This window comes from Sphaerodactylus townsendi, linkage group LG01, assembly GCF_021028975.2.
Source record: "Sphaerodactylus townsendi isolate TG3544 linkage group LG01, MPM_Stown_v2.3, whole genome shotgun sequence".
Taxonomy (NCBI): domain Eukaryota; kingdom Metazoa; phylum Chordata; class Lepidosauria; order Squamata; family Sphaerodactylidae; genus Sphaerodactylus; species Sphaerodactylus townsendi.
In genome coordinates, this window is record NC_059425.1 from 32,611,418 (window position 1) to 32,627,069 (window position 15,652).

Below are 15,652 nucleotides of genomic sequence, written 5' to 3' on the forward strand. Positions count from 1 at the left end.
CACCTTGTGAGGTAGGTGGGGCTGAGAGAGTTCTGAATGAACTGTGACTAGAGCAAGGTCATCGAGTAGGTAGGAGTGTGGAAACACATCTGGTTCACCAGATGAGCCTCTGCCACTCAGGTGGAGGAGTGGGGAATCATACCCGGTTCTCCAGATTAGAATTCACCTGCTCTTAACCACTACACCACGCTGGTTCTCAAAAAGGGGAGGGGAGAGAAAGTAAGGGAAAGGGGGGGGGGAAGGAAAGGAGGAGAAAAGGGGTCCAGTTATTGAGAAAGGGTTAGGGGATTTGCCCTTGCTGGCAGTCTCCGAACAGTGGCTAGATAGCCACCTGCTGAAAGGCACTGGTTTGGATTTTCTGCACTACAAGGAGTTGGGCAGGATGGTCTCTATGGCCCCTTGCGATTCCACGATTCTCTGGTCTGGGGTACAGACAGGCAAAATGTATCATCAGGCTGCATAGAACTTTTCTGTCCTATCTAATTTACTAGTAAGCTGTAACACCGGTGATGTCAGTCTGGAAACCTTACCAGAAATTTAACCTCTAACTTGGTTATAATGGAGCAGCTAATGGGATTCAATAATCATCAGGCAGGAAAATTATCTGCTGACAAGGCTTAGCCATTGATTCAAAGATAAAGGCACAGAAACAGGTCAACCTGGCTGCTTAAAAACGTAATGCCCCCAGTGACTGTATGCACAGATGAAATCGGAGCCAGACCACGGGCCCATCTCGCCCGATGCCGTATGCTCTGACTCTCAAGGACCTCAGGCAGAGCGAGGTCTTTCCTAGCTCCTGGGATGAGATCATTTTTAATTGGAGATGAACCTGAGATCTCTGCATGTAAAGCGTGTGCCCCTCCAACGGCTAAACTAATTTCTGGCCTTACGCTTTTGGGAGCATTCAAACCAAGGTCAATGCTGGATTTTGCAAGAAAACTATTTCCAGACAGCAACATGCTGGGAATGTAGAAGAATACCACGACACTCATCAGAAGTGGGTATTATGTTCCATCTTATAGAGACTCTATGAACTAATGACCTCCAAAGTGTCCTATTGTGAACAGCCTTGCTCAAGTTCTTTAAAGTGAAATCCGTGGCTACCTTCAGTGAGTCTCATGTTATGTCCCCCTTTTTTCCTACTGCCTTCAACTTTCCCTAGCATCATTGCAATTTCCCAGTGAGTTTGGACTAGTCTGAATGGGATCATCAAATGTGCTCCCTGCAAAAGAAAAAAATATCTCTTGTGTTCCCTTTTAACTAATTAACTTAAGAAGGTCACTATCACAACACACAGGCCCCTTCTGCATGTGCAGAAGTCACTTTCAATCCACTTTTAATGCACTTTGCAGCTGGATTTTATTGTGCAGAATAGCAAAATCCACCTGCAAACAATTGTGAGTGGATTGAAAGTACATTGCTCTGCACGTGCAGAAGGGGCCATAGTAGCAGTCAATAGTACAGAACAGCTTTATGTAAGCAAAAAAGGGACTACTGAAATTCATGGAGGAAGCTATTTCATCTGCTATGAATCATAACCAAATGGAACCTCCAGCTGCAGGAGGAAAACTACAGGCCCTGCTTAAGAACATAAGAACAAGCCTGCTGGATCAGGCCAGAGTCCATCTAGTCCAGCACTCTGCTACTAGCAGTGGCCCACCAGGGGCCTTTGGGAGCTCCCATGTGAAAGCAATGGTCTTCTGCTGCTGCTGCTCCTGAGCACCTGGACTGCGAAGGCCTTTGCAATCTCTGATCAATATTGGTAGCCATAGATCAACTTCTCCTCCATAAATCTATCCAAGCCCCTTTTAAAGCTATCCAGGTTAGTGGCCATCACCACGTCCTGTGGCAGCATATTCCAAACACTAATCACACATTGCGTGAAGAAGTGTTTCCTTTGATTAGTCCTAATTTTTTATTAGTCCTTTTATTAGTCCTGCTTGTGAGCTCCCTGATGCATCTGGCTGTCTGGACATAGAATACTGGGCAAACTGTGCCTTGGTCCAACCTGGCCAGGAAGCTCTTACAAGATAAGTCCTACAAGACTTGACACAGTTAAGTGAATTGCCACAGTTGGCGATTTATATTCCATTTTTCTCGACTGCAATGAGTCTCAGAGCAGCCTACAAATGCCTTCCCCTCCTTTCCCCACAGCAGGCACTTTGTGAGGTAGGTGGGACTGAAGCCCCTTCCGCACACGCAAAATAATGCGTTTTCAAACCACTTTCGCAACTGTTTGCAAGTGGATTTTTGCTATTCTGCACAGCTTCAAAGAGCCCTGAAAGCAGTTTGAAAGTGCATTATTCTGCATGTGCGGAATGAGCCTGAGAGAGTTTTGAGAGAACTGTGACCAGCCAAAGGTGACCCAGCTAGTGTAGGATTGGGGAAACAAACCTGGATCGCCAGATTAGAGTTCGCTGCTCATGCGGAGGAGTGGAGAAGCAAACCTGATTCTCCAGATGAGAGTCTACCACTCCTAATCACTACATAGACTCCACAGAAATAATGCTGGGTCTGGTAGGTCAAGGGGGAATACCGGGCTTGGAATCCAATGGCCAGCATCCTTAACATCTCCCTGAATCAGGGAAAGGTAATTCCACCTGGACACATGGCACAAAGATATATGAAACATGTCTGGAGACTTCTGGGCATGCCTGGAGGGCATGTAGTCTTAAGACCTGGTGCTGCTAATATGGGGATGTTATGCTGCATACTGATTTTAATGTTTTTAGAGGTGATTTAAGTTATTTATTGACTGCTCTTTAGTTTTGTGTTGTGAACCGCCTAGAGCCCTCCGGGGATGAGGTGGCTTGGGAAATCTAATGAATAAATAAAATAGGCTTTGCCACAATTAAAGGGACAGATGCACACAACAGTGTGTACAGACCACACTGCAAGCTAATGGATGACATGGATGGTCCTGTTTCCAGGGTCAGACTTCAGTTTCCAAAAAGCAAAAGGCAGCAATGGAAAGAGTGGGGCAGCCACCAGAGTGAATTGATCCATAACCCACTTTCAGAGGCTTCGCAGCCCACTTTTGCTTCCTGACCAACAGGTTGGGAAGCACTGACCTAGACAACATGCCCAAGGGCTCCATTATGGAAAGGTGAAAGGGACGGGCCATTCTCAGTTGTAGCACCTCCATCATGGAATGCCCCCTGCATAACCCTCTGCCTGGCACTGAACCTCATGACCTTTAAGCACACAGTTTTTTGTCGTCCCCCCCCGCCCCCATCGGCTATTTGGGACTGTTAATTGTCTCGCTTGGTATGGCTGGATTGTTGCAATCCTTCCTGAAACTACTTTGGCTTTCTCCGTTCGTTCTGCTCTATTACGGCCGCTAATTAAATTTATTTGAGATAAGTACTTCAATTATTTATTACTGCTGCTGGTTTTTAATTTTCAGTCCAGGGCCAGCGTTGTCTCTACATCTGATTTTATCACTGCTTTCCATGGGATGGATTCCATTCACCTGATGGTGAGCCTCTCACCAATGCAACCAGACTTGTTTGGGAGGAAAAATAGCTCTTTGCTCCAGTGGGAACCCCCACTGTCAATAGCAGAAATTCATACGACCCATCCCATTACCTCCTATAATTTTTTCTGACGCTGGAAACTGCCTTGGAAACATTTTCATTAAGAGCACGGCGAGCAAACGTAAAACCAAAATAAATAAATAAACAAATGTTATGTAAATGCCAAGTAGGGTTATTTCCGGCTGGAACAATCTTATCCGTAACCTGCTATTTCTTTCTCATGAGCCTGAAATGAAATAAATGGTTTATAAAACACTTGATGTTTTGCAGTTCTGCTTTCCCTTACTTGAAACGGGAACCGTAAGTGGTTCGAGAAATGGATCAGAAAGTCTTCTAGCAGCAGCATTACTTCATTAAGTACCGTAGTATCCTCCTGAGAAATGTTAATTTTCTCTCAAGCGAGACAGATAGTCCAAGACTCCAACAACTGGAAGCACCTTTGAAAGGTAAGGAAACCTTGCGAGCTGTGAAATACTCCCCTCGGGGATCCCGTTACACCTTCTTCCAAACACTGAATGTTCTATCAGTTGATAATCAAAGCCACTGGTAGGAAGATTCAGCAGTGTGGTTCCCAGGAAAACGCAAAACAATACAAGCAAAAAATAAATACAAATATACTGCAGCTACAATCTGATGCTGTTTCTACCCTAATATCTCCATTTGGATTGCTATTGGTTTCACTGTATGTGGTTGCTCTACTACGCTGTTGTTCTGCATATGGTTACTCTAGATTCTAGCTTGCTAGTATTGTATTCCTTTTGGGTTGCACCTTCATACTGTATTAAATTTTACATAGCATCACATTGTAGCTGCAGTGTTTTTATATTTATTTTTAGCTTATCTTGTTTTGGTTTTGTTAACCTATCCTGCATTATTTATTTATATATCTAAGGAAAACTCACCTCTGGCAAACAAAACTCAGGAACAGAATCCACGAACGCGTGACCTGAACAGTCCTTCAGCTCCTGAGAAGGGGGTAGGTGGGCGGTGCAATACAGAGAGAGAAAAAATTGTGATAATCAGATAGACAAGAAAAAGCAAAATGAAATCTAAGGCTATTTGAAGAAGAGGACAACACATTTTGCATTTTAACATCACAAGCAAGTCTGCGTGCTAAGAGAGAACTGAGGATTGGTTCTTAAATAGATGACGCTCTCATGTTACCCCAAGTGGTGGGGTCTGCCCCTTTTACAGTGGGCAATTTGCAAAGGGCAGACCTGATATAACAAGAGGACGGGAAAGCTTGAGATCTTTGTTATCAACTTTTACAAAGATGGGTCTCCGCAAGAAATCCACAGGACAGAGTAAAAGTTTAACAATTTTATTAAGAAGGAAAACATAATAAACGTACAAGCACACAAATCAAAGCAGCAGAGAATTCACACATGCCTAGGATTTAAATAGTGTTGAGGGAATAAGATAGGAAAAGCAAAGGGGTTTGGGGGTGGTTTTGGGAAAGGTTAGTTAGAAATTAGAAGATAAGGTTAGTATTTTCAGAAGAATGACTAGAAGGAACTCCATGATGAGAGCATATTAGCATGCTCTGTTTGACGGAAGCATGTAGACCAGGGCTAGAAATGGGAACTGGTTTTCTCAAGAGTATTATCTCTTCCTCAACCCCTCTAGGAAGAGGGTGAGGCAGGTAATTTTGCAAGGCTGATGTTGGCGAGGGCTAGTCCAGACGGGTTTTCTGTCCTTATGGGTAGAACTGAGCCAATGCAGAGAATGGCACTCCAACTTGGTATTGAACTGCTAGGGCACCCCAAAGGTTGGCAGGATAGGTTGTCTTAAAAACAGAGCTCCTCCACTCAGCATAGTTTGGTCTGGTAACACATAGGAACTAGAGACCGACATCTTCACAGTTGTTGTTTTTTTAAATTATCCCTTTCCTTTGTGCCTGAGGAGTTGGTTACTGAGCATACAAATAGATCTGAGATGAGGGATGGGACTGGAGCAGCGGCTGCTGATATCAAAAGACCCTAATGATGAGGATGAAAAAGAAGAGGGGGAGGAGGAGGTTTGGATTTATACCCCACCTTTTTCTTCTGTAAGGAGACTCAAGGTGACTTACAAGCTCCTTTCCCTTCCTCTCCCCACAACAGACATTTTGTGAGGTGGGTGGGGCTGAGAGAATTATGAAGAACTGTGACTAGCCCAAGGTCACCCAGCAGGAATGTAGGAGTGTGGAAACACATCTGGTTCACCAGATAAGCCTCTGCCACTCAGGTGGAGGTGTGGGGAATCAAACCCAGTTCCCCAGATTAGAATTCATCTGCTCTTAACCAGTGCACCACACTGGCTCTCAATATTCCTAAAGGTATGGGGGGTGGTTGAGAATGCTGGGATTTCCTCAACACAGTTCCTATGGGAAAGCAGGCATGGGAGAGGGCTCTTTGCAAAGTTCTCCAACTACAGAGCGGACTCTCCCCTTCCTCAGGTAGAAGCCTGGTAGAAGCCTGACACAGGGGTGAATCCAATCCATCATTAATTCAGCAAATTTGCCAAGTTGTAACAAACGAGCAATTACATCTAATGGCAAAAGGCTCTTAACCTCATCAAAAGAAGTTAAAAGGTGAACTTCTGGTGAGCTGGGTGAATTTCAATGTCTTCCTCGGAATCAAAACAAGTATGTCCAAAGGGAACATGGGAGGGACCAGTTCTCGTTATGTGACAAAGCATCCACCTTTGACCCCTAGACCTACTCTTTGTGCAGCACAGGTCCACTCATTTGTCATTCTAAAGAGGTATGGCTGTCAATGTGGGCCCAAATAGAGTGCATTTGGACTCATAATTAAGCCTGCCTACAACAGGCAGTGCAGATGAGAGAGGCTTTCGATGTCATTGACAAGCATGCAGCCACACCTGCGTTTTGCTGGCTACGGTTCTACTCCTCTTTCTGATGTTCAAAGAACAGTAGCCCACAAAGAGACAACATCCAGGGTCTTCGGCCTGCACATTTCCCTTGCGCCTATCACTCTTCAAACTTTACAGAGGTAGCGAAGCCCACTGAACACAAGGGTCACTTCTGCATTCTGGCTTCAGGTAACATCTGAGAGATGCTTAGTTCTAAAACAGGGGTCCACATTCTTCTGAGCTACTTCATATCAAGAGTTCAAGAAGCCCAGTGTTTCAGTCTCACTAGCAGCCGTTTCACACATTACACGGAGGTGGGAAGAAACAGGTTTGCTAGCCGGTGATAGTGGCGTAGCACCAAGGGGTGGGGGGTGCACGGTGCACCAGGTCGCGCACCTGTGGGGGCATGGCGGCGGTGTTCCGGGGCAGGGTGGGCGGGGGCGCAGGGCACACACTCAAGGCAGATTACACAGACAGAGTCAATGTAAAGATGGGACATTCAACAAACAAGGAAAAAGGACTGACCAGAAGCCTAAAAAACAGAGCTGAAGCAAAGCATAAATGTTAACCTAATACATTAAATGACATAAAATTACACAAAAGGTTCCAAGCCACAGCAAGCTATAGACACTAGTATAGACTCCAGTCCCCAATAATTTATCCAAGTAACTTTGTGAAGCTGTTTGTACAGCGCTACCCTACTGCCTGCATATCTGTCTGAAACGTGGCCTTTTGTCATTTGGTACCTGTAATTTGGATGTACATTACATGATGTACATTACATTACATTTGGATGTACATTACATTACATGAAGGCACACAGTCTCATGGCCTTGACCAGTGAGTCTCACTAGCCCGTCAGCTGCTTTGCAGGGAGATAGAGGGAGTTTTTGCCTGCATACATATTTATTTGAAACTGCTGTTTCAGCTGTAGCAGAGCAAGGAATGCATTCAATGCATCCATAAAGCGCTGCTTGGGCAGATAAACAGATAAAGATATGATAAAGGAGAAAGATCATGGTTTCTAGACAGAACGGTTGGAGTCGGCTGCCAGAGAAGTCACTTGTTGCTTTGAAAACATGACTGACGGACCGCTTTCCCGAATTGTGTCCTTCCAGTGCCCTTGAGATCAGGTAGAGATGATCTCTGGGAAACAATGACTGTGCACCATGTCAGATCATCAAGAGCACACGACGTGTTTCAGCTTTGATATACTCTGTACAGACAGTGTGAAACATCTTTATTATGATCTGCTTTAAAGCAGCCAGAACTAAGGGGACAGCAAATATGATGCCTCGACTTTGTGGAAATTGGGTTTCTTTGGACTGGATCCCGAAAGCCATGAACGGGGGGGGGGGGGGGGGGTTTGCCCTGCCTCTCCTTCCCACTGCAGCCATGAAAAAACTACCCCGCAAGGGCAGAAAAACCCCTAGGGAATTCAAGGTGTAATGTGGCAAGCTGAAGCTCGAAGGGGGAATTGGTAGAAACTCCCCTTTCCTCTGCCATTAGTTAAGGAAGGGCTTGTGCAAGGAGCCCGGGGGAGCAGGGGGCGCTGCCATTTCCCCCTGCTGTCTCCCTAAGCAGCATTCCAAGCAGTTTTGAAGGGTCTCTTAAGCCTTCATGGGATCTAGAGGGGCTACAGTGGGAAGAGGGAGGCAGCAAAAATATCTTCTCGTCCTGTTCACAATTCAGTAGGATCCAGTTCTTTAGTATAATGCATTTTAAAGATGTTGTTTTGCTTCTTGGCAGGTCAGCCATGGGGTCAATCTCTGCAGCTGCAGTCTTCGAGCAATGGAACAGAAAAGAACCCATGTTAGGTGAAAGAAGTGTGGGGATCAGGACAAAGGGATGAGTGACCAGGGCAGAGGATGGGTGACCATGCCCTCAATAACTGCTTGCGAGATTTCATTTACCAATACAAGAGAACTCTCCATCGTTACAGTGGACAGGGTGAAATGACAAGAAGGTTTATATACTGCAGTTTAGTTCTGCCTAGTCATTACCCTGTTGGTGGAAGTCAAACCGAAAAGCATTATGGGCGACTAACAATAACACTTTCCCCACTGTCCTAAAATACAGCACCTGTTTCTTCTCAATATGAATTAATGGCAACCATTAGTTTCCATCAGGGATGTCCAACTCTAGTGCTTCAGATGTTCATGGACCACAATTACCATCAGCCCCTGCTGGCATGGCCAATTGGCCATGGGAATTGTAGTCCATGAACATCTGAAGCGTCAGAGTTAGACACCCCTGGTTTACACTGAAGTGCATTCTGGGTGTTACTGTGGTGCCATGACTGAAGGATTATACCTGCCGTGGTAATCCAAGTGCCTGGGTCCAGTTTTGTTTCCTCTCAGCAGTGTCTTATATAGCAGCCCATTTGGTTCGTTCCACAAAATTCAACAGGAGCCATTGGTTGGTGGCATGGGCACAGCCCCACCTTTTTCCTAGATGCTCAATTTATTAGTAACACACATGACAAAGTGCAGGGAACTGGAGTAAGTGAGCCTAAACAAGAAGTCTATCCTATGACAGAGAGACGGAACCACAGTCACACAGAATGAGCCACGTGGGAAGAGTTTGAGGCTTCGGAGGTTCTGCTGGAAATTTTCTGAAAGCAACCTGCTCAATGTATGGAGGCCTTCACAACACCCAATCTTCAGCAGCTTTTATGTTTGTGTCAATGTGTGTTTATACAACAAACAAAATGTACCGTTCCTGTTGTGGCAAACTGAAGATGTACTTGACTGTACTACCCTAGACGTCAAGAAGTAGCGAACACTTCCATTTTGGAAATTTGCAAGGAAAGAGCACACATGAGATCAATGATACTTTAAATGTGGGCTATGCAACTGGGGAAAGAAAACTCGCTGGGTGATAAATGGGTCTTTTCTTGTGCACGGAGGCACCACTATGCGCATACGTTGCAGCTGCACCACCCACTGCATGGCTGCTGAGTTTCTGGCTTATGTTTCTCCACCGGCAGTCTTTATCCAACATCTGCTAATGCACAGACAACACAGCCCACCTCTGGCCACAGAGCACAAACAAGGCCACGGGGTATGCAGGGAGAGCAGCGGTTATTGCTATACAGTTGGTTATTGCTATACAGTATAATACAAGTCATCCCTAAGATATAGGGACATCAAGAACTCAGCTTTATTTGACTGCAAGGAGCTGTCTACGTGCCGCCTGTCACTAGAGATTAGTAAAGAAAGAAGTTTCGCAAACACCCAAGCTATTACCGTCTCCAACAACAAGTTGCTTCGAGGTTCATTGAAAACGCAATGTGATCGAGACGGCATTTCACAGTTTCCTCCCTCTCTCTCTTGTTTTCTTTCTGATACCCCCTATTTAAGAATCTTGACCTGAAAATTCAATGAGTTTTTTTCTTTAATGGAAACCTCGTTTATTCCTTTAGTTAAATAATGGTGGGCTCCACTTGGCTGACTAATTGGCTGGGTTCCTCTAGAGACCCGAGGAGTGCATTTGTACAATTACCTTGTCTAGGAAAGTGCTTCCGTCTTTTAAGACCCAACCTGGGAGTTTGGATAGCCTGGGGCTGCAGGAAAGGAAAACAAACGAGATTAATGGACTGAATGACACAACCGGCATCCCTTTTAAGAGAACTGTGTTTACATATATTTCAAATACAGTGTGACGGAACTAAGTAAAATCCTGTTCCACTGGAGGCTTGCTGCCAAAGATCTGCTCAGTCAGTTCAATCAGTTGTAAAGTTCTCCTTTCACTTCAACAGTCACGTTAGCTACTGGCTACTATAGCATACATGACAATGCTTCTTCATGACAATGCCACACAGTTGCCCAGCTCTGCGTAGGTCGCCAGACTCCCTCCCTCAGCAAAGCTGCTAGATATGCAACTCTGGTTTTCAGTATCCCATGACATGACTCTTCCTCATAAATCACCCATTATTATGAAGATGGGACGTTTTTTATTTGTTAAAAAAGCACTAAAATATTGATGGTAATTTAATGGAAGGTTAACAAGTCCTCTGAATTTTTAGCTTTCAATTTTAAAAAGTAGATCTCTAACAGTGCAATCCAAAGTGGTGGGGGGAGTGCTGTGGGGGCATATAACCTTGCTACTGGCACTTGCTCTCTAGGTTCTGCTGTAATCCCTTCCCTTGCAGATACACCTTTTCTCTTATCACCAGAGAAGAAGCTAAAGACTTACTTTAAAAAAAATGAAAGATGAAAATTCAGAGAACCTGCTAAATTCTATCATTATAATTGCATGTCAATATAACAATATTTTAGTGCCATTATCACAGTGGTGTAGCTACCACGGGACAGGGAGGGTGAATGTCGCATCAGGTGCGCGCCTGCGGGGCAGCAAAAATGTATTTTTGATATTTTTAGTGTTTTTACTTTGTCGGCTGGCAGGGGGCGCAGTTTTTAGGATAGCAGTACCAAAATTTCAGGATGTCATCCAGCAACACTCCTGCTGATACCAACCCAGTTTAGTGAAGTTTGGTTCAGGGGATCCAAAGTTATGGACCCCCAAAGAAGGTGCCACATCCCCCATTGTTTCCAATGGGAGCTAATAGTAAATGGGGCTACCTTTTGAGGGTCCATAACTTTGGACCCCCTGAACCAAACTTCACTAAACTAAATCAGAATAGTCTCCTGCTGATACAAGCCAGGTTTTTTGAAGTTTGGTTTGGGGGATCCAAAGTTATGGACCCCCAAAGGGGGTGCCCCATCTCCCAATGTTTCCAATGGGAGCTAATAGTAGATGGGGCTACCCTTTTGAGGACCCATAACTTTGGACCCCCTTAACCAAACTTCACCAAATCTGGGAGGCATCCTCAGGAAAGTCTCCTAAAGATACCCTGAAATTTTGATGCTATTAGCCTAAAAACTACATCCCCTGCAGGCCAAAAACTGAACGAACAGTAAAAATACAAAAAACACAAATGAACATGGGGGTGGGGGCATCAAAATTCATTTTGCACCAGGCTCCATTTCCCCTAGCTACGCCTCTGCATTATCATGAAGCCATTTGCAGTGGATTCAGGTGATGGCAATGGCATGAGAACCACTGTAGCAGAGGCGTAATGTCTTATTAACACACAATGCTGAGATCCCCAATGGTAAATATGGGGTCAAATTACTAGATCAAAGAACAGTGGCTTGCTGGAACTATGTTTGCTCTTCTCCCAAATGAGATAAGCATGTTAAGATTCATATGGTTTTTATATTTATAATAGCTTTAGGCACTGTTTAGGACAGCAGCTTCTGCTTCACTTTTCACCCAATGAAATGCTTTTGGCAGCAGAAATATACTTCACACTGGGGATGTTTTAATTATTACTGTAAGTCACCTTGAACCAAGAGAAAAGATGGGGTATAAATGTTTTAATAAATAAATTAATTAATGTAACAAGTTATTCATATGTACAATTCGCTGCTGCAAGTTGTGTCAATAGCCTCCCAGTTAGATGACTGTGGGGGGGGGGGGGCATATTTACAGAGGAGAGGTCTATCAGTAATTATTAGCTATTAATGCTAAACAGAACCTCCATGGTCAGAGGAAGTATGCCTCCTAATTACAGTTGCTGGAGACAGAGGCAACTTCAACTTCAACAACCTTTATTGGCATAATAATACAATTCTATCAACAGAGAAGTCAGTCACCAAATAAATAGAAAGCTAAAACAAGGGGGAGAGGGGGAGAAAGGAATTAGGCACGCTAATCCTCGGATCTCTGGATTATATATAGGTCAAGAAATTTGGCTACTGGATCTGTTACCTGGCTGCTAGTGTTGTCTAATAAAAAGATGATCTGCAAATCGGATGCGTGCTCTTTTTTTGCTAACAGCAGAGATAGCCATTTTGTTCTAGGTGCCATAAGGAGGGGACAGTATAATAAAATATGTAATATAGAGTCTGGATAGTCCCCATTACATGCACAAAGCCTTTTCTGATAGGGAGTTTTGGCAAACCTCCCTGACAGCACAGCTGATGGGTGAGCATTACAGGAGGGGGAGACAGAGGAGGAGGAGACAGGCAATGGGGAGGAGTGTTGATATTCGGTCTTGTTTGTTGACATCTCGGGGGTATCTGGCTAGTAACCTTTAGACAGTGGATGACAAGCCAGCAAAGCTCTTAATATTTAGCTAATTTTTAAAAATTCTGTGCCATCTTTCGGTCCAAATAGGGTCCCCAAGGCCACAAACATCAAAACATTAAAACTAGGAGATGATTTTGGAGAGTTCTCCCTGAGGGAGCACACAAAAAGCTATGCTACCAAAATCAAATAGTCTTCAAGGTGTCTCACAGCTTCTTGTTCTTGGCCAGTTGTTACCTCTCAGCCTAGCCTACCCTGCAGGGCTATTCTGAGGTGAGGGAGAAATGTCACCTTGAATGCCTTGTGGGAAAAGTTGGGATGCAAACACAATTTTAAAAAATAATTTAAGAGAGGGTACGGTGAGGGAGAATGGTTGAGTTGTTTGGCAGAGAACTTTATTCATTGCGCTAAGAAGGTCAAGATGATTATTTTGGATACAAATGCAGAAAGAGCAGTGGGAGGGACACTGCCCCTTCCCCACCCCACCCCCATTTTCAAGCTCTTTACCAGAAGCCACCCAAACAAAACAATTCTCTCTGATGGGCTTCTGACATTGTAATGAAGTGATTGATTAATCTTAAACAGTTCAAACTGCCACATAAATAAAATACATGGACGTGTTGCTCTTCCAGACAAGAAAGGTTAACAGCCTCTCTGTGACTTCATGGCAGCAGTTTTCATGTTTGGCTTCGTTACAGGAGAGGAAGCATCAACGGATCAACCTGTCCTCCCCCCCCCCCCCCCCCCCCCCCCGAGAATGTTCTGGCTTCTGCAAAGGTGGAGCAGCATTCTTTGGGAAAGAGCAATCACATTCCACAGTGCTGGTGTACTCAATGCCCGCCCCCCTCCTCAAAAGCAGGAGTTTCACTTTACTCTGGCACAACTGCACAACTCATAATCAGGGCTGTGTTTGCGGCACGGAGAAGGCAGAGAAAGTGCCTAACAGTACTGGCTGCAGAATTCCACTTTGAACACTGGACTCATTGGAGACAGGGAAGTCCACAGGCTAAGGGTGAACTATTTTCTCTCATACCAAGGCAAAACTAAAGAGCTGCCCTTGGACAGCCATATTTCTAGATCAGCCCAAGGTCTACCTAATCTAGCATTTTTTTTCTCATATTACCACTAGGAAGATGACTCTGGAATGCCCGGAAGCAGAATAGAAGAAGAGTTTGGATTTATATCCCCCCTTTCTCTCCTGCAGGAGACTCAAAGGGGCTTACAATTTCCTTACTCTTCCCCCCTCACAACAAACACCCTGTGAGGTAGGTGGGTCTGAGAGAGCTCCGAGAAGCTGTGACTAGCCCAAGGTCACCCAGCTGGCGTGTGTGGGAGTGTACAGGCTAATCTGAATTCCCCAGATAAGCCTCCACAGCTCAGGCGGCAGAACTGGGAATCAAACCCGGTTCCTCCAGATTAGATACATAAGCTCTTAACCTCCTACGCAACTGCCGTAGGAAGACAACAACCCTCCCACAGGGCTTATTTCAACAACTGCATTCTGAGGTATACTGCCTTTAAATATGGAGGTTCCAGTTGGCTAACACAACTTATAGCCATTGGTTGACTTATCCCCTCAAATTTACCTGCCTCATTTTTTTAAAAGTATCACCTTGAGACCTCAGATTCCCCCAATTATTTATGCTACGTGTGAAGAATTACTTCGTTTTGCCCATTCTGAATTTGCCAGTGATCAGGTTCATTGTGATTCTTTCAAGTTATGAGAAGAGAAGATTTTCTGTTGCTCCAGGTGACCTTTTCTGCCTCTTTCCCAGCTCTACAACATTATCTTTGAGACTACATACAGCATCCCAAACACAGCAGTATGCTAAAGCCGCGCGTGCACACACGCACACAGAAGGGACTCTGTAACATGCAGACCCCGCCTGCTCTCCCTACAGTCCATCAAAATGATGGACATTTCCTCTGTTTTGCATAAATAGAAGCAATGGTCTTTCAGTGCATACTTAATGTGCCTTGCTTCTGACTATGTAGAAAGGAAGCCACAGGGGTGGCTAACTTGGGGCGGGGAAATGCCTGGCATGCCAGGACTTTAAAGCTACCCCCCCCCCCCCATTTATCTCCTCTTGCACGAAGAAGCCAGGAAGATGACAGATCTGTGACCTCACTTGCGCTGGGCCGCTGCTGCAATACTTTACTGAAGCACAGAATAAATTATCTGGAAAACTGAATCGATAAATCCATAAAACGCTTTCCGTCTACTGAGCCAAAGGATGTTATTTTGATAAAGGGAATTTTTAAGTGGACTCAGTCTATTTATGCAATCAGATGATACTCCCCTCCTCTCCTGTAACCTCCCCCCCCTCAACTTTCAGCCCCAGACCTCCAACCCCACCCATCATATTACACCACTCTGAATTTATCTCTCCAAATACAGCTCTGGAAAACAGGAAGAGAAAACGCAAGAAGCATCTATTAAGTGCTGAGGCATACCTCTGGACCAGCGGCAGGGGAAGAAAGTTGAGTGTGGAGGTCATATCCAGTCCACAGTCTAGCATGATGGTGGTAGATTTGAACTTGAGCACGTTGCATGGTAAAGTTGGATGCCCGGACAAGCAGTACTAAAAGAATGAGATCAGATTTAATGAACAACCAACCTGTGTGTCTGGAAGGGAGCAGAACAGGCTACTGTGCCAAAATTGCTGTCAGACTACTGAAGAAGGAAGAAGAAGAGTTGGATTTATATGCCCCCTTTCTCTCCTACAGGAGACTCAAAGGGGCTTACAAACACCTTTCCCTTCCCCCCTCACAACAAACACCCTGTGAGGTAGGTGGGGCTGAGAGAGCTCAGAAGAGTTGTGACTAGGCCAAGGTCACCCAGCTGGTGTGTGTGGGAGTGCACAGGCTAATCTGAATTCCCCAGATAAGCCTCCACAGCTCAAGCAGCAGAGCAGGGAATCAAACCCGGTTCCTCCAGATTAGACTACACCTGCTCTTAACCACTACACCACTGCTGCTCCTAAACCCACACAGTTTTTAAAAATTGTCTTTGAACTCTATGACCTCCTACTCTTTCTCAGTACAAACATTGTTAAATTAACCTTAATAGCGCTCCAGACACTTCAACTTGGCACTACACTGCCTGCTGCAAAACTTTGTTTAGCAGCCATCTGCCCTTTTTTCCAGAGCAATTATCAACTCATCGCAGG

General features: G+C 44.9%; 1 protein-coding gene across 1 annotated transcript in view; it reads right to left on the reverse strand.

Annotated features, from left to right (window-relative positions):
- Positions 1 to 15,652, reverse strand: part of INTS9 (integrator complex subunit 9) — an 86,242-nt gene that overhangs the window by 66,690 nt on the left and 3,900 nt on the right. The window contains exons 2-4 of the mRNA XM_048504682.1: positions 14,937 to 15,064; positions 9,894 to 9,954; positions 4,439 to 4,501 (exon numbers count right to left, since the gene is read on the reverse strand). Coding sequence (XP_048360639.1) covers positions 4,439 to 4,501; positions 9,894 to 9,954; positions 14,937 to 15,064 — 252 coding nt within the window. The remainder of the gene's footprint in view (positions 1 to 4,438; positions 4,502 to 9,893; positions 9,955 to 14,936; positions 15,065 to 15,652) is intronic.